The 15,191-nt window shown below is 41.7% G+C and overlaps 2 protein-coding genes and 1 pseudogene across 2 annotated transcripts in view; 1 reads left to right on the forward strand and 2 right to left on the reverse strand.

Annotated features, from left to right (window-relative positions):
- Positions 1-5,517, forward strand: part of LOC134984594 (gastrula zinc finger protein XlCGF26.1-like) — a 30,333-nt gene extending 24,816 nt beyond the window's left edge. Inside the window, exon 5 of the mRNA XM_063950143.1 lies at positions 5,510-5,517. Within this exon, the coding sequence (XP_063806213.1) occupies positions 5,510-5,517 (8 nt within the window). The remainder of the gene's footprint in view (positions 1-5,509) is intronic.
- LOC134984596 (gastrula zinc finger protein XlCGF57.1-like) overlaps positions 1-15,191 on the reverse strand; it is a gene marked incomplete at its 3' end in the record, with an annotated part of 179,930 nt that overhangs the window by 97,457 nt on the left and 67,282 nt on the right. The window lies entirely within an intron of this gene.
- Positions 7,272-7,390, reverse strand: LOC134984601 (5S ribosomal RNA; annotated as a pseudogene).

Below are 15,191 nucleotides of genomic sequence, written 5' to 3' on the forward strand. Positions count from 1 at the left end.
CCAGATTTACAAAATAACTTAGTGGAGACAGAGGGGTAAATTAGGATTAGAGGTCCAACCCAATAACTATATATATTAGTCCCTAGCGGACACAAAGGGATAACAATGCTGCACTGTAGCAACACAATACAATTCAAAGATACAGTAATACATACAATAATATACAACCGACACGGGAAATAAATGCAAGTACAATTAGCAATACAACTATACCAATACAATAGGATCAGTTACCGTCATACATACGCTGCGCCACCGGATTCCAGGCCTCAGTCGTCTTACAAGATGACCTCTGAGAAAGGTGACTGAAACCTGGCCCAGGTGCGTCCTTTTATACAATGTTCCACTAACAGTACAATGGGGAATGTAAGATCTTCCATTGGTCCAGGGGCGGGACATATTCAGTACACCGTGGGTCATTGGTCAGCTGGAACACTGAGCGACACCTAATCTTGTGATGTGATTACAGGTTACTTCTGGGCTCCCACCTAAAGACCAGTTCACACCGACCACAGTATCATACAGTAATATACATGAATCCGGTATCGCTAATAACTTGTTGACGTAATATGTGACAATATCCTCGCAACCACCGAATTATTACTTATGTGACCCTGAACAATTTCATCCCATACACAATGTCCTTACACGGTGTCCTTAATATTTAATGGAACAATACCTATATATATATATATATATATATATATATATACACAGTTAACCAGTTGTGTAAAGGCTATGTATAACTCATTGTGTAGGAGACAGGTCAGTGCTGTGTAAACCATAAAGCCAGAATACATATGACATATCACTCTTAATACAAGTATCAATATCTGGTCTGCATTTTATTGAATATAAATACACAGGATTCTGGTGTGCATGAATGTGTGTTAAGCACACAATGAAGAATCTGCGTATCTTTAGCTATTGTTTCGTATCTGGCTTCTTGTTTGTTAGAGCAACACGGGACCAAGACGCAATTGTTCGTGTTAGCAATTGGGGCAAACAACGGTATTTACACATTCACTCAGTCCAAGGTCTATCTTCCATGGAAACAATGGCTGTTTGGACAGAGCAATCTGATACTGTATGTTACACACATTAGGAATTTGTATTTCTGGCTGTAATACATTTGAGTGTATGTAAGAAATATTTGCTATTTTGTTACAGTATATTTATTCACAAATGCATCTTCTACCGTAATGCTCACAGTAACTTGCTGTTACGGTCATTTGCGCCCCCTACCGTATTAGCCATTAGCATGCGTATTTGACGCATGCATCGTAGACGCATCCATTGGTAAATTCCGTAGTGTATTCTAAATATCAAAATGTGCAATTTGACTTTGACAACTTGTAGGTGAATTAGGGTTGTTGTTTTCAAAAAAAAACTTACCTGACCCTGGCCTGGAAATGTCCATGTATGAAGGTATGGAAGATACCTGCTTCAGTTCCTTCTACTTACATTTGGGAGGTCCGGTTGTTTTTGGGGCATTAGCAGCAAATAGTAAATGATACATTGTCTCCATAACGTCTCGCTGACCCTGTGATTTTTTCAAAAATATGTTACACAAAATGACATTTGCATTAACAACCATTAATTAAACAAGAAAAACACAACGCAAGTAAAAAAAAAACCCACAAAAAAAAACTTTATATATAAAAAATAGAAGAAAATCACCAATTCTGGTCTGGACTCATTGACTCTAGCAGGAGAACAAGAGACTTCTTAGCAAGGACTATACCAACAGCAACCAGTAGAGGAATCAGGCGTATCCCACAGAATATCAGCGCTGCCACCATACATTGGGGGGAGAAGATAAAGTGCAGATTTCTGAACAGTGCTTTTAGAAGGAACATAAGTGCATAGATCACAATGATCAGAAGTCTAGGACAATGAGGTCAAGAAACCAACGCTGTGGTACTAATGACCTCACTACAGATCACTTGGAGCAAGAGACTAGGGTAAGGGCAACAACAGTAACCAGTAGAGGAATCGGGCGTATCCCACAGAATATCAGCGCTGCCACCATACATTGGGGGGAGAAGATAAAGTGCATATTTCTGAACAGTGCTTTTAGAAGGAACATAAGAAGTGCATAGATCACAATGATCAGAAGTCCGGGACAATGAGGTCAAGAAACCAACGCTGTGGTACTAATGACCTCAATACAGATCACTTGGAGCAAGAGACTAGGGTAAGGGCAACAACAATTTTTCAAACAGCTAAAAAAAAAGTTTGAAAATAAAATTAATTATAAATGTAAAAAAAGAGGATCGTCCAGTACAGAGGACTGTGGGGGTCATTCCGAGTTGTTCGCTCGCTAGCAGTTTTAAGCAGCCGTGCAAACGCTAAGCCGCCTCCCACTGGAAGTGTATTTTAGATTAGCAGAAGTGCGAACGAAAGGATCGCAGAGCGGCTGCAAAATAATTTTGTGCAGTTTCAGAGTAGCTCCAGACCTTCTCAGCGCCTGTGATCACTTCAGACTGTTCAGTTCCTGATTTGATGTTACAAACACGCCCTGCATTCGGCCAGCCACGCCTGCGTTTTTCCTGGCACGCCTGCATTTTTTTGAACACTCCATGAAAACGGTCAGTTGACACCCAGAAACACCCACTTAATGTCAATCACTATGTTAATGCCTAATTATTTTAAAAGAATTGGGGAGTCTCCATTGTGATAATATTCAGCATATAGAATTTATTATCAAAGAAGAGGCCACGCCTATATTTTTCTACGCAGAGAGACGTGACCCTACACAGACTTCATCAATGATGTCCGTCCCTTCAGGGGATTTCAGGCTTACATATATAGTACATAATTATACAATAATTCATAATTGATTAATCAATGGGGCGTGTATTCAGATAACAAGGGGATTATAGATTGGTTGTTGGTCACCAACAGGAAATCTCAAATATGGTCAGCTGGGCTAGATGAAATGGCTGATCTTCTGAAGATGGCAGACTGGTTCCATGAGTTTTGGATCTCCCATTCACATCAATAGAGTCGCTCAATAAGCTTCGTCAGCAAAGAGGTTATTCCTGTTCCTATGTCATGGTGCTCTTTTCAGAGCTGAAGGTTCATCTGATATTTATTTATCAAACCCCATAAAATGTCATTAAGTTCTGGTTATCTAAATACAAGGCTCTCTATTTAGACACGTACAGTCTTAGTCACAAGCTAGGACAAAGGATGACCGAAAACTCCACTGTAAGAAAGAATGACCATTATGGGAATTAAAGTGCCAATTACAGATATATAACTGTAAGGGGCCCTACACACTGGCCGACCCGCCGCCGAGCTGCCGGACGGCGGATACGTCCGACGAGCGACCCGGCGGCAGGGGGGCAGTAACGGGGGGAGTGAAAATCGGCCAGTGTGTAGGGCCTATAAGTCTGAAAGCACAATTTCTGAGGCAATACAGATGTATATTTGATTTTTCCTCCCATCATTCCTGTCTTTTGTTTAATCTCTAAACACAACATATAGTAAATCAAATATTCGTTATATTCAAATTAATTTTAAAATGAGTATGAGATAGGAAAAGGAAAATCCTTTCTTCTTATCTTCTTCAACCTGGCTATAGGTTGAGGCTCCTTCTTACTAAGTGTACATATATGAAGCATGAGCGTGTAAGTACCTATTAGGGTATATTTCTGATAATCTGACTGTGTGTGATAATACTACTGATTCACTGTGTGTGATAATACTACTGATTCACTGTGCGTGATAATACTACTGATTCACTGTGTGTGATAATACTACTGATTCACTGTGTGTGATAATACTACTATATTACTATGTGTGATAATACTACTGATTCACTGTGTGTGATAATACTACTGATTCACTGTGTGTGATAATACTACTATATTACTATGTGTGATAATACTACTGATTCACTGTGTGTGATAATACTACTATATTACTATGTGTGATAATACTACTGATTCACTGTGTGTGATAATACTACTATATTACTATGTGTGATAATACTACTGATTCACTGTGTGTGATAATACTACTATATTACTATGTGTGATAATACTACTGATTCACTGTGTGTGGCTACTGCAGTGTAGGTAACGGGAGTCATTACCATAAGCTTGGTTCTTGGCTTCCTTTCAGGCTGTGTGAGTACTCTACCACACGATCGTCCAAGGACAGGCAGGCATTTGATTGTTACATAACTTATACAAATTATAAGTATTATTATCATAACATAGTGTAGTATGTGGTAAAGCCATTTTGAGATTCTGGCTCCCATCCATCCGAAGGGGTCCCAATCAGCCGATTGGGTCATATGTTCTTGTATATCCTGCAACAACTTAACCTTCTGTTCAATGGGGTTATAATTATCTGAGATGTTAAAACAACACATTCCTTTAAATTGTTCACAACCACTCAATGGCTACCCTATTTTGTATCATACCATCTCTTACTTCTCTAAGTTCTTCATTTATGAGAGCTATAGCCATACTGGTGGCATTTATGGTGGCAAGCTATGCTATTTATCACCCTTGTGTTATACAGGCTAAGTCCTGGGACTCCTACGAGTGAAAAGGCTAATGCTGAGTATTGTGCATCGCTAAGTAATGGTAAGTCTGATCGGCAATCAGGATCTAAAGACCTTTTTTCTTTACTGTGAGAGTCCAAAGTAGTTATGTTTGTGTGAGCTGCTACAAAGGTGAGTCTGCCCAAATAACAAACTCCCGTGATTTGCTGGGTAATAGGAGAATGTAATATCTCCGCATACTAAAAATAGGCCCCTGGGCATGTATATGTCAATCCTAGGGCTACTTATTGTTACCAAGTGCATTTTGGGGTAACCCCTAAAGACTCAAACTGTGGCTTACCACCAATATCCCAACAGTTCTTTTCAGATATACTAGGCTGGATCTCCAGCTTATACCCAGAGGTGTGATACCGCCCGATTTTATCTTCCGGGTTGTTGGTCCCTAATGTTTCCATGTTAATGTCTATAAAGGTGATATTTTTCCTGGTAGCAATTCTATCTTCTGCATTTCTTCTATTGTGATTGGAATGCATATAAAGCAGGTTTTATAAGCTTCTCCTACATGTTTGGGTGGTACTACACAGAAAGCATTACTATGGGCGGCAGCTGGGGCCAGTTCTACAAAGGTGTTCCTCTCATATACCCTAGCTTTTTCCATTGGGCCCTCATAGGGGATTTCATCTGTCTTTGTGTTTTTATTCTTATTTTCCCTTTCCTCGGGGAGCCATTCCTGATCATGGTGTGTGTCTGAGTGTTGTGTCTGATTCCTCTCCTCACCTTCATAACACCATACTATACAATCATTCTGGGGGATTCTCCCACAGTGTACACAGATACATCTATACACATTTACCATCTTGTGGTACTCGGTCTATTCTGTTCAGGGTTTCGTCCGCAATATTTACAAATACATCTGGCTATCAGGGGTAGCTGTTGACATCTGTTTGGGTACTCTTCTTTTTCCTCTTTTCTTTTGTTTCTTGTGTCTAGGGGTGTGATGAGAGGTACATGACTAGGATAGGGATGTATTACATCCTCAAAGGTCATCAGAGACATACCCTCTGGGGAAGCCACCTCATGCACCCCATCAGACTGCCCCTGCCCTGGACCCTCAGTCATCCTAGTTAGTAAGTAGTAAGTCAACAATCCCCCCATCCATATTATTACTCCCAGGCTTAGAACCAATACTCCAATTTCGGTAGCCATTCTGAATCTCTGCACCTGGTTGGGGTTTAGCAACACGGATTGTCCCATATCATTTTCAACATACATCTTACCAAACCAGGCCATTTTATCTCTTAGTCTCTGGTTACTGGGGTTCCTCAAAAAGAGCCTGCAAGTTCAATGTTTCTGCAGCTTCTTCCTCTGGTGGGCTTTTCTGGGACTCTTTGCTCTTTCCGTCCTCAGTCACTTTCTTGCAATGCAATGCATGTATCCAAGCCGATTTCTCTGCCACCTTTATAGCCGTGGGCATGGTCAACAGTACTTGGTATGGGCCCTCCCACCTGTCTACAAATGAACCAGAGCGTAAGAAATTTCTAACCATCACAAATTCTCCTGGTTTCACACCATGGCATTTCAAGTCACTTTGATTAGCAGCTTTAGAGAGAATTAGTCCCTTGTGTATCTGTTTGAATTGTTCATGCAAGTCTAGGACATATTTTGTGGTTAGATCGTGTAGAGTGGAGTGGCTTTCTTCTGGGCCTATCATCAGGTTGGGATGTTTTCCGAATAACACCTCATAAGGGGACAGACTGAGAGGTTTGGGAGTCACTCTAATGCTGTGTAGTATGATGGGCAGTGCCTCTACCCAGTTTAGGCCTGTCTCTTCTATGACCTTGGAAAGTTTGTTCTTTATAGTATAATTAACTCTTTATACGAGGCCTGCCGCTTGAGGTCTATAAGGACAATAAAGTTTGGACTCCATACCCATTATCCTACACATCTCTTGGAAAACCTTACTTGTGAAGTGTGTGCCTTGATCGGACTCAATGATCTCTGGAATACCATATCTAGATACAAATTCTTGTACTAGCTTCTTAGCTGTAAAATGTGCTGTGCAGGCTACCGCTGGGTATATATTGCTAACATTTATACCGACTCACAATATGCATATTGTGAGTTGGTATAAATGTTAGCAATGGAGGTATACCGCACAGGCTAGATATAATGTTAGATTCTAAGTACCAAGCTAAAGTAATGGAGTCTGAGAAAATAATATTTTCTATCCAGATCTACATTGGGTGGTGCACCCTGAGTCAGTATAAAGCTTTGCAGACACAGAGGGAGAAGAAAAAGACTCTTTTGTGGGTGCACTCTTTGTATTATAGGAAAGTCAATAGAAGTAATGAATCATGAAAATATTAAATTAATTCAGTTTTATTAAATTCCTAGTAAAATATATCAGTAGTTTGATTGATTATTTAAAGATAACAAAATTAATGATAACAAAAATAACAATAAAGATTGGTGATAATTTACAAATCACTACTGTCTGCCATGCTTTGGTAGTTAATTGAGGATTATCCTGCATATGGTAGGTTCACAGATTGATCACAGTACATAATTTAATCAAATTTGATGATCAAAGGGATATATAGCACACCTGAGCCTATGCAATCATTTCAAGACATCTGTTCGGTCAGACAATGAGAGCTGCCAAAAGAAGGTGATGAGTGAGTAAAATTAAGAGTAGAAAAATTAGAAAAGTGTGAATCTGCTGTCAGTGTTAAACACTGGACATGGTAATCGCGCTCTACTAAACCGGATCTTCCTCAGGAGTCTCCTACCTGAGTACTGATTCAGCCCGACACTGATTAGCTTCCAAGATGGGATGCATTCGGGCGTTTCCAGTGTGGTATGATAGTAGAGTGGTACATAGATGATTTTTGTCACTCTGGAGTCACTGATGAGAGTTCACAAAAAAATGAAAAAAGGTGGCAACAGAAAAGTAAAGTGGAAAGAGAATAGATGGATCTGCTGCCAGCGTTACAGATGGGAGACTGAATCGTTGGTGAGAGTCCAGAAAGATAGAAAAGACATGAAAGAAAGTAATGTTGGCATGGGAATCTGAAACTGGTGCTAAAAAAGGTCCTGATATTGGCAAAGAATACTGTAAATAGTACCAGTATGGATGAACACACAAAACAGGTAATACTGTGGTAAAAAGTAAGAAAATAAGGGAGATGCTTAATTAACAATTAGTGGCTATAAGGACTATAGCTGATAAAGAAAGGGCTAAATGAATCACAAGCAGAAAGATGGGATGTGAATGATCCATATAAACACTCAATTAACTGCTAAATGTTGCACAAAAATTTTGTATCAATTGGTACAGAAAACAAAGAGAAAAGAAGAAAGGAGATTTTATAGTATAACAAATGTCATTTGAAACTGCAATTAAATATTGTTGCAAAATACTAGAGATAAGCTAGGAGAACATATGTCTAATCAAAATGTGAATATTATTGCCACAAGTTGATCCTGCGACAGGCTTGCTATATATGTAAATAAGCTCAAGTTTGGATCACTTTCATTAATATAAAAGAGACGTGGTGCCCCGCTGGTAGATAATTACAAAATAATATATAAGTATTGATCTCCCGTAGCGGTGGTCTCTGATGTAAAATGCAGAAAAGTTTTGATTACCAATGAAATAGTGTGCCGCTGCGGAGGCTGGAATCCAGCGCAATGCAGATTCCTGTTTCCCTGGAGAGTATGACCCTGTGGAACGGCTCGGAGGAGTCGGCTGCGGAAGACGGCAAGAGAATCAGTCCGTTTAGGCAGACAGTAGGGCAGGTGAGCGGGACAGAAGATGGCTCAAACAGGTCGGCTGCGGAAGACGGCAGGAAGATCAGTCCGTTTCGGTAGATAGCAGGGCAGACGAGCGGGACAGAAGATGGCTCAGACGAGTAGGCTGCAGGAGGTGGCAGGAGGAGCAGTCCATGTTGGCAGACAGCAGGGCAGGCGAGCGGGATGGAAGACGCGTTTCGCCAGTACGTCGGGCTTGCTCACTTCCTGAATAAATGTTAACAATTCTGTTTCGTGCCAAGTAACATGCCCTTCCCAATGCTGTGAGCACTACTTTTTGAGCAGAGTGGGGTGGTGGAAGTGGGAGTGCTTCAATGACGTGTATCGTCCACTATGGTGTATCCAGATGTCAGAATGCCCATGTCATTCTGGCGGTGGCAGCTACCATCAACATACAGGTTCAGGTCTGCATTCTGTATCTCAGTGTCTCTGATATCTAGTCTTGGAGTGCATAAAGTCTGGGTCACCTTTTCACAATCATGATCATCTACCTTCTCCCCACTTTGTGACTGTCCAGTCACACCTGGGAGGAAATTTGCTGGATTCAAAGTTGTGCAGCGCTGCAATATTATGTTAGGGGGCATGAGAACCACAAGTTCCCATTTGGTTATCCTGGACGCTGTGATGTGCTTTGTGGCTGAGCCATTTAATAAAGCAGCAACTGCGTGCGGGACATTCAGGTAGAGTGTGTGCTAGAACTATGCTGTCTTGTCAACAAGTGTAGCTGCTGCTGCCACCACACACAAGCATTGCGGCAGCCCCCTAGCTACGGGATCCAATCTGAAGATCCACAGTGTCTAGGTCGACAATGTTTAGGTCAACAGTCACTAGGTCGACATGGATGGAAGGTCAACAGGGTTTCTAGGTTGACATGTGCTAGGTCGACAGGTCTAAAGGTCGACATGAGTTTTTTTAAATATATATATTTTTTTTCATACTTAACGATCCACGTGGACTACGATTGGAATGGTAAAGTGTGCCGAGCGAAGCGGTAGCAGAGCGAAGGCACCATGCGAGGGGACGCGGTGCACTAATTTGGGATCCCAATCACTTTACGAAGAAAACGACACAAAAAATTTAAAAATCCTCATGTCGACTTTTAGACCTGTTGACCTAGCACATGTCGACCTAGAAACCCTGTCGACCTTCCATCCATGTTGACCTAGTGACTGTCAACCTATAGTGGTCGACCTAAACATTGTCGACCTAGACACTGTCGATAAAACGAACCACACCCCTAGCTACTGTATCCAGCTGTGTGCTGTAATATCCCACTGGATGGTGCCAGTCCCCATTTTTCTGAGTTAGTACTCCAGCAGCACAGCCGTCGAGCTCTGTACAAAAGAGAAAAAATGGTTTAGTGTAACATGGGAAGCCCAGAGCTGGGGTGGCAGTGAGGGCTTCCTTCAACTGAAGAAATGCTAGTAGTGTGGTGTCATCATGGATGACAGGATAACGCTTTTTTATGGCTACCAGTTCCTGGAGAGGTAGTGCTATAGCAGCATATCCTGGTATCCAATGTCTACAGAAAGAGGTCATCCCTAGAAAGGTGCGTATTTGCTTTTGGGTGACTGGCAGAGTCATATTCTGTATGGCCTGGATGCGTGATGGTAGGAGATGGCACTGTCCTTGGGAGAGGCAGAGACTTAGGTGCTGCACTCTCTGCTATGACAGCTGCTGTTTGGCTTTGCTGGCTTTCAACCCCATGGAGATGAGGAAAGGCAACAGTGACACTAAGTCTTCCCACAATTCCTCCTCTGTCTGTGAACACAATAACAAATCATCAACATATTGAATAAGTACTGAGTTATGTGTTGGGGACCAATTCTGCAATTTATCATGGAGGGCTTGGCTAAAATAAGTAGGAGCATCCCATAGCCCCTGGGGCATATGAGTCCAGGTATGCTGTTGACCCTTAAATGTAAACGTAAATAGGTACTGACAGTCTGTAAGTAATGGAATGGAGAAAAACACTTAGCATGGGTCAATAACTGTGAAAAACTCTGCACCTGGTGGGACCTGCGTAAGTATTGTAGTGGGGTTGGGCACCACAGGGTGGCAAGCTTGTATGACTGCATTAAGCGCGTTCAAGTCCTGCACGATACATTAAGTTTGTGTGGGGCTCGGTTTCCGTACTGGAAAGATTGGAGAATTTGCAGCACTGACGCATTTGCGCAAGACCCCCTGATCCAGAAGTGGGCAGATGGATGGTTATGCCCCTTCCTCCACTCCCGGTTTCAGCGGGTACTGCGTGATGCATGGTGGGGACTTTCCTGGCTGCAGCTTTACCATAATAGGGTCCACATCTTGAAGTAAGCCTACCTCATCCTTATACTGTGCCCATAAGGAGCTGGGAACTGCTTGCAGTATGTCTTCACGCATATGGGAGTTGGTTTGCTCAAGGTGCAATGACAGGAGTGGGACTGGTGTGTCTACCAGCACTTGTGCATTGCTTTCTAGTGATTTGGGAATGTCTAAGTAAATACCATCCGCTGTGCAGTAAATGGTGCCTTTGAGTTTACATAGTAGGTCACAGCCCAGCAAGTTTGCTGGTGCGTTGGATGCTAGTAAGAAAGCATGTGTATCATTCAATGGTCCTATCTGTATATTACTATCAGCTAGTATTGGTAAGTGCTGTAATTGTCCTGAGACTTCAACCGCTAGGACCGTGTGCCCTGAAAGCATCTGTGAAGGTAGTGCAGTGGTAAGTAGTGACTTAGCCGCTCCAGTGTCTAGTAAAAAAGAAATACGTTCATCATTTCCATGCACAGTAACCGTGGGTTCCTCAATGTGTTGGCATTGCACACTGCATAATGAAGACACTGGATGGATTAAACATCAGTATGATTGCTGTTGCCAGCATGACATCTCAGTGTGCGGACCATTGTGTGGGGCATGAGTGCCCATCTGGGGACCTTGATTATAATGTTGGTGGTAGGGGGATTGTGTAGGGCCGCTGGGTGTTCCCGCGTTTCCATGTGGGTACATCCTGTTCTGAGAAGATACTTGACTTCTGCAATATCTAGCTCTATGGCCATACTTACCACATATGAAGCATGCTATTGGGTCTGGGTATCTAGGTCCTTGGTATGTTGGTCCTGTGTTTCTATTTGTGGTGTACTTACCTCCTTGTCCCTGCCATAAATTTCTCTTTTGCTAGCTATGCCTTGGCTGTCTGGGGTCCCAAATGTTTTGCACAGGTGGTCCCTGACTGTTTTGGACTCCCTGGGGATTTGTTACATGTGTCTGTTGCTGGGGTTGTGTAGGAGCAATCTGATCTACAACAAGAACTGGAGCGGGTTTGACAAGATTAAGGTCACGAGCTCTTGCTTCTCTCACTACAGTGTTTATTGGGGCGTCTCTCCATGCTAGTTTAGTACATTACTGCAGGCTTTAGACCTTCCACAAAACATGGAACTAGCATGGAACTAGCCTCATTTGGTTTAACTATCACTTCTCCAGCAGTAAATGTGGGCACCATTAACTTAAATCTACCAAAATACTTATCCACTGTTTCAGTGTCTGCCTGTTTGATCTTAAACAAACCATCCCATTTGGGGACTGGTGGGTATAAGTCATGCAGCTTAGCATTAAGTGCTAATCTTTCCTTTAGTTGGGTCACCATAATCATTTGCAGAGAAATCAATACTGGTTGTGAGGGATTGTGCTAAATCTTCAGGTTAACAAGTATATAATATCTGTTCTAGATACCTGCAAGTAAACTTATGTACATAATATTCCTGTGAGAGGCACCTACAAGTGGCATCTGAATCTTTCCTCGGGTCTGGGAATCCAGCTTTTACACTTAACATGTCAGTTTTTGATAGTGGGTAACTGACCTCAACTGAGGAAGCTGGTACAGCCGGGCTTACAACTGTGTCCTTCATTTTTCACTTCTGGCCTCCCTGGTAATTTCATTGTGCACATAGTATTCAGTGCTATGGTCTCACTGTCAGTATCTATGATTGCTTGGTCTGTAGGCACTTGTATGGTGTATGTTGCAAGCTGATCTTGACTGCCTTAATGATTTCTCTTGTCCCTATGCGGTGGAATACACGCTGTCCTGTGTTATTTAGTATTCTGTAATTAAACCTGGGTCCATCTCTGAGTGTCTTATGGACTGTGCAATATGTCCTGGTATACTGGTGACATTGAGACATGCTTGATTACCACTTATATATACAGGAGAGGTCACTGGTGGAGTAGCAAAGGAAAGCTTAGGTAGCAGAAGCTGATAGAAATCAGGGGAGTTAGCGATGGATGGGAGACAGAAGAAGCAGAAGAGTCATCAGAGATTATAGAGACAAGGTGTAAGATTTTCCTATAATATGTCAATGTCATGTTCTGTGTCACCATCTTGTTCTTGGTGTGGGCTTCTTTGGTCAGAGCCATGTGCCGTAGGTGGACTATGTGTTTGTTGTGTACTTGTGGATATTACAGGAGGGGCAGAGCCCTGGGCGTCCTGTGCTGGTGGAGGTATGTACGAAGGGTGTACAGCAGGAGGAACTGCACTGTGATAAGCTGGAAACTGGATGAATGCTGCGTCATCCTCTAGGCTGGATATGTCATTAGGTGTATTCTGTAGTGACTGTAATTCTCTTACTGGATATAGAGATGCTGGTGATGCTCTGATATTGTTGTATGGTGGAGGATTACTGTGTGGGTTTGGTGTGTCAGTACATATGTCAATACAGAGGTTAACTTTAACATCTGCAGTCCAGTTACACATTTCTTTTTTCCATAAATCTAAAACCTGCAAATGTTTAATGCGCTCATTAGGTTTTATAACTGACTTTACCCGTTTCTCAAGGCATTGAAGCACAACGGGGTCTAAAGTGCCCGTTTTAGGAAATGGTACCATCTCATCCTGTGTGATGTCATTCCACTTAGACACATACTGGACACACGGTTCTCCATAAAGGCTGAACATACAAGTAAGAGCAGTACTGTCATTACTCTTTGAAGAGTCACTTCCCATTTTTCAAAAACACAGTATATTATTTCTCCCAATTTGTCGCCTGGACTGCTCTCTGTGGCCACAAAGAGTCTCAAATAGACAGCGCTTGAGCGTCTTTCAGTAATTTGTGATGCCAAATGTATAAGTTATATCAACGAGTGACTCACTTCTCTATTCCCTTATTCCTTCACAGGGAATACTATTCCGGAACTAAAACAACATCATAATCCAAAACTAAACTCACTTTTCTATTCAAGCCGGCATAAATCCTACAATATCTTATCTATGTACTTTAGACTATCAAATAACATAATAACACAGCGGCATCAGTTAGGATGAGGCAATCAATTTCCCTTTATCTCAATGGTATACGCATACTACACAGTACTATCAGTGCCTTGATAAACAGTGCGCAGAGAGAGAGAAAAAAATCATGTAAAAGACATAATAGTACCGTAATGTGTTACTTAGTTATGCATGAATATGAATCGCAAGAACTCACCAACTGTTCCGAGTTCAGTATAACCAGCATCCCAGCAGCCACAGAATATTCTGACCAGAGGCAGCAGAGCAAGGGTACAGGTATTATATATATAAAAAAAAGGTATAGGTAGCTCTGAGAGCAGCCGGCTGAAGTCCCCTTTGTCTGTTATACCTGGGAAAGGTGGTCTGCCGTAGAAGCGGGTCAAAGTTAATCGAATGTTGTCCCCAAATGATAATGTCGATTTATCGTAAAAAGAATTGGGATGTAATGTATGGTGTAACTAGATCTGACTCCTGTCACTCACACCAGTAATAATGTTACTTATACATTTATACATTTCCCCTTCTGTATATATAACGTATGGTGTAACTATATCTGACTCCTGTCATTCTCACCAGTAATAATGTTATTTATACATTTCCCCTTCTGTATATGTAATGTATGGTGTAACTAGATCTGACTCCTGTCATTCTCACCAGTACTAATGTTACTTATACATTTCCCCTTCTGTATATGTAACGTATGGTGTAACTATATCTGACTCCTGTCATTCTCACCAGTAATAATGTTATTTATACATTTCCCCTTCTGTATATGTAATGTATGGTGTAACTAGATCTGACTCCTGTCATTCTCACCAGTACTAATGTTACTTATACATTTCCCCTTCTGTATATGTAACGTATGGTGTAACTAGATCCGACTTCTGTCATTCTCACCAGTAATAATGTTACTTATACATTTCCCCTTCTGTATATGGAATATATGGTGTAACTAGATCTGACTCCTGTCATTCTCACCAATAATAATGTTACTTATACATCACTTTCCTCCAAATAGGACTCACAGAACTTTACATTCACATTTACACAGAGCACAAGATACACAATAAGTAGAACAGAATAAAGACATCAGCATGTGGGATGTATATTTAGGAAGTGAAGGAACATTAATGAAACATGTGAGTAACAGTCATCAGTCTGTTTGTGGTCTCCAAGGTGGAGGTCTCTTGGACTGTGTGAGGCAGCAGGTTCCATAGTCAGGGCTGCATAGCTAACAGATCAACCACAAATGAATTACAGCAGATTCTTGGTACTGCTGGTAACAGTCTGAGGGGGAGAGGTAAAGAATTCCAGAGAAAGGGAGCAGCACGTGAAAAATCTTGGATAGGCATGGGAGGAAGTAATCAGAAGACAGGAGAGTCGGCGTGCATTAGCATATGGACCTGTTTCACTAGGACTGAGTCACGGCCTACTGGCATCACCCACACCTGGAGCTCAGCTAGATATTTAGTATTGGTATTGTTTTCAGTACCCGGAGCAAAGACAGGTTATCTGCATAGTAGAGGTAAAGGAGGACATGACGTCTTATTATTTCACTCAGTAGCAGCATGTATATTGTAAAAAAACAACCCACAGGAC

This window comes from Pseudophryne corroboree (assembly GCF_028390025.1).
Source record: "Pseudophryne corroboree isolate aPseCor3 chromosome 3 unlocalized genomic scaffold, aPseCor3.hap2 SUPER_3_unloc_69, whole genome shotgun sequence".
Lineage (NCBI taxonomy): Eukaryota > Metazoa > Chordata > Amphibia > Anura > Myobatrachidae > Pseudophryne > Pseudophryne corroboree.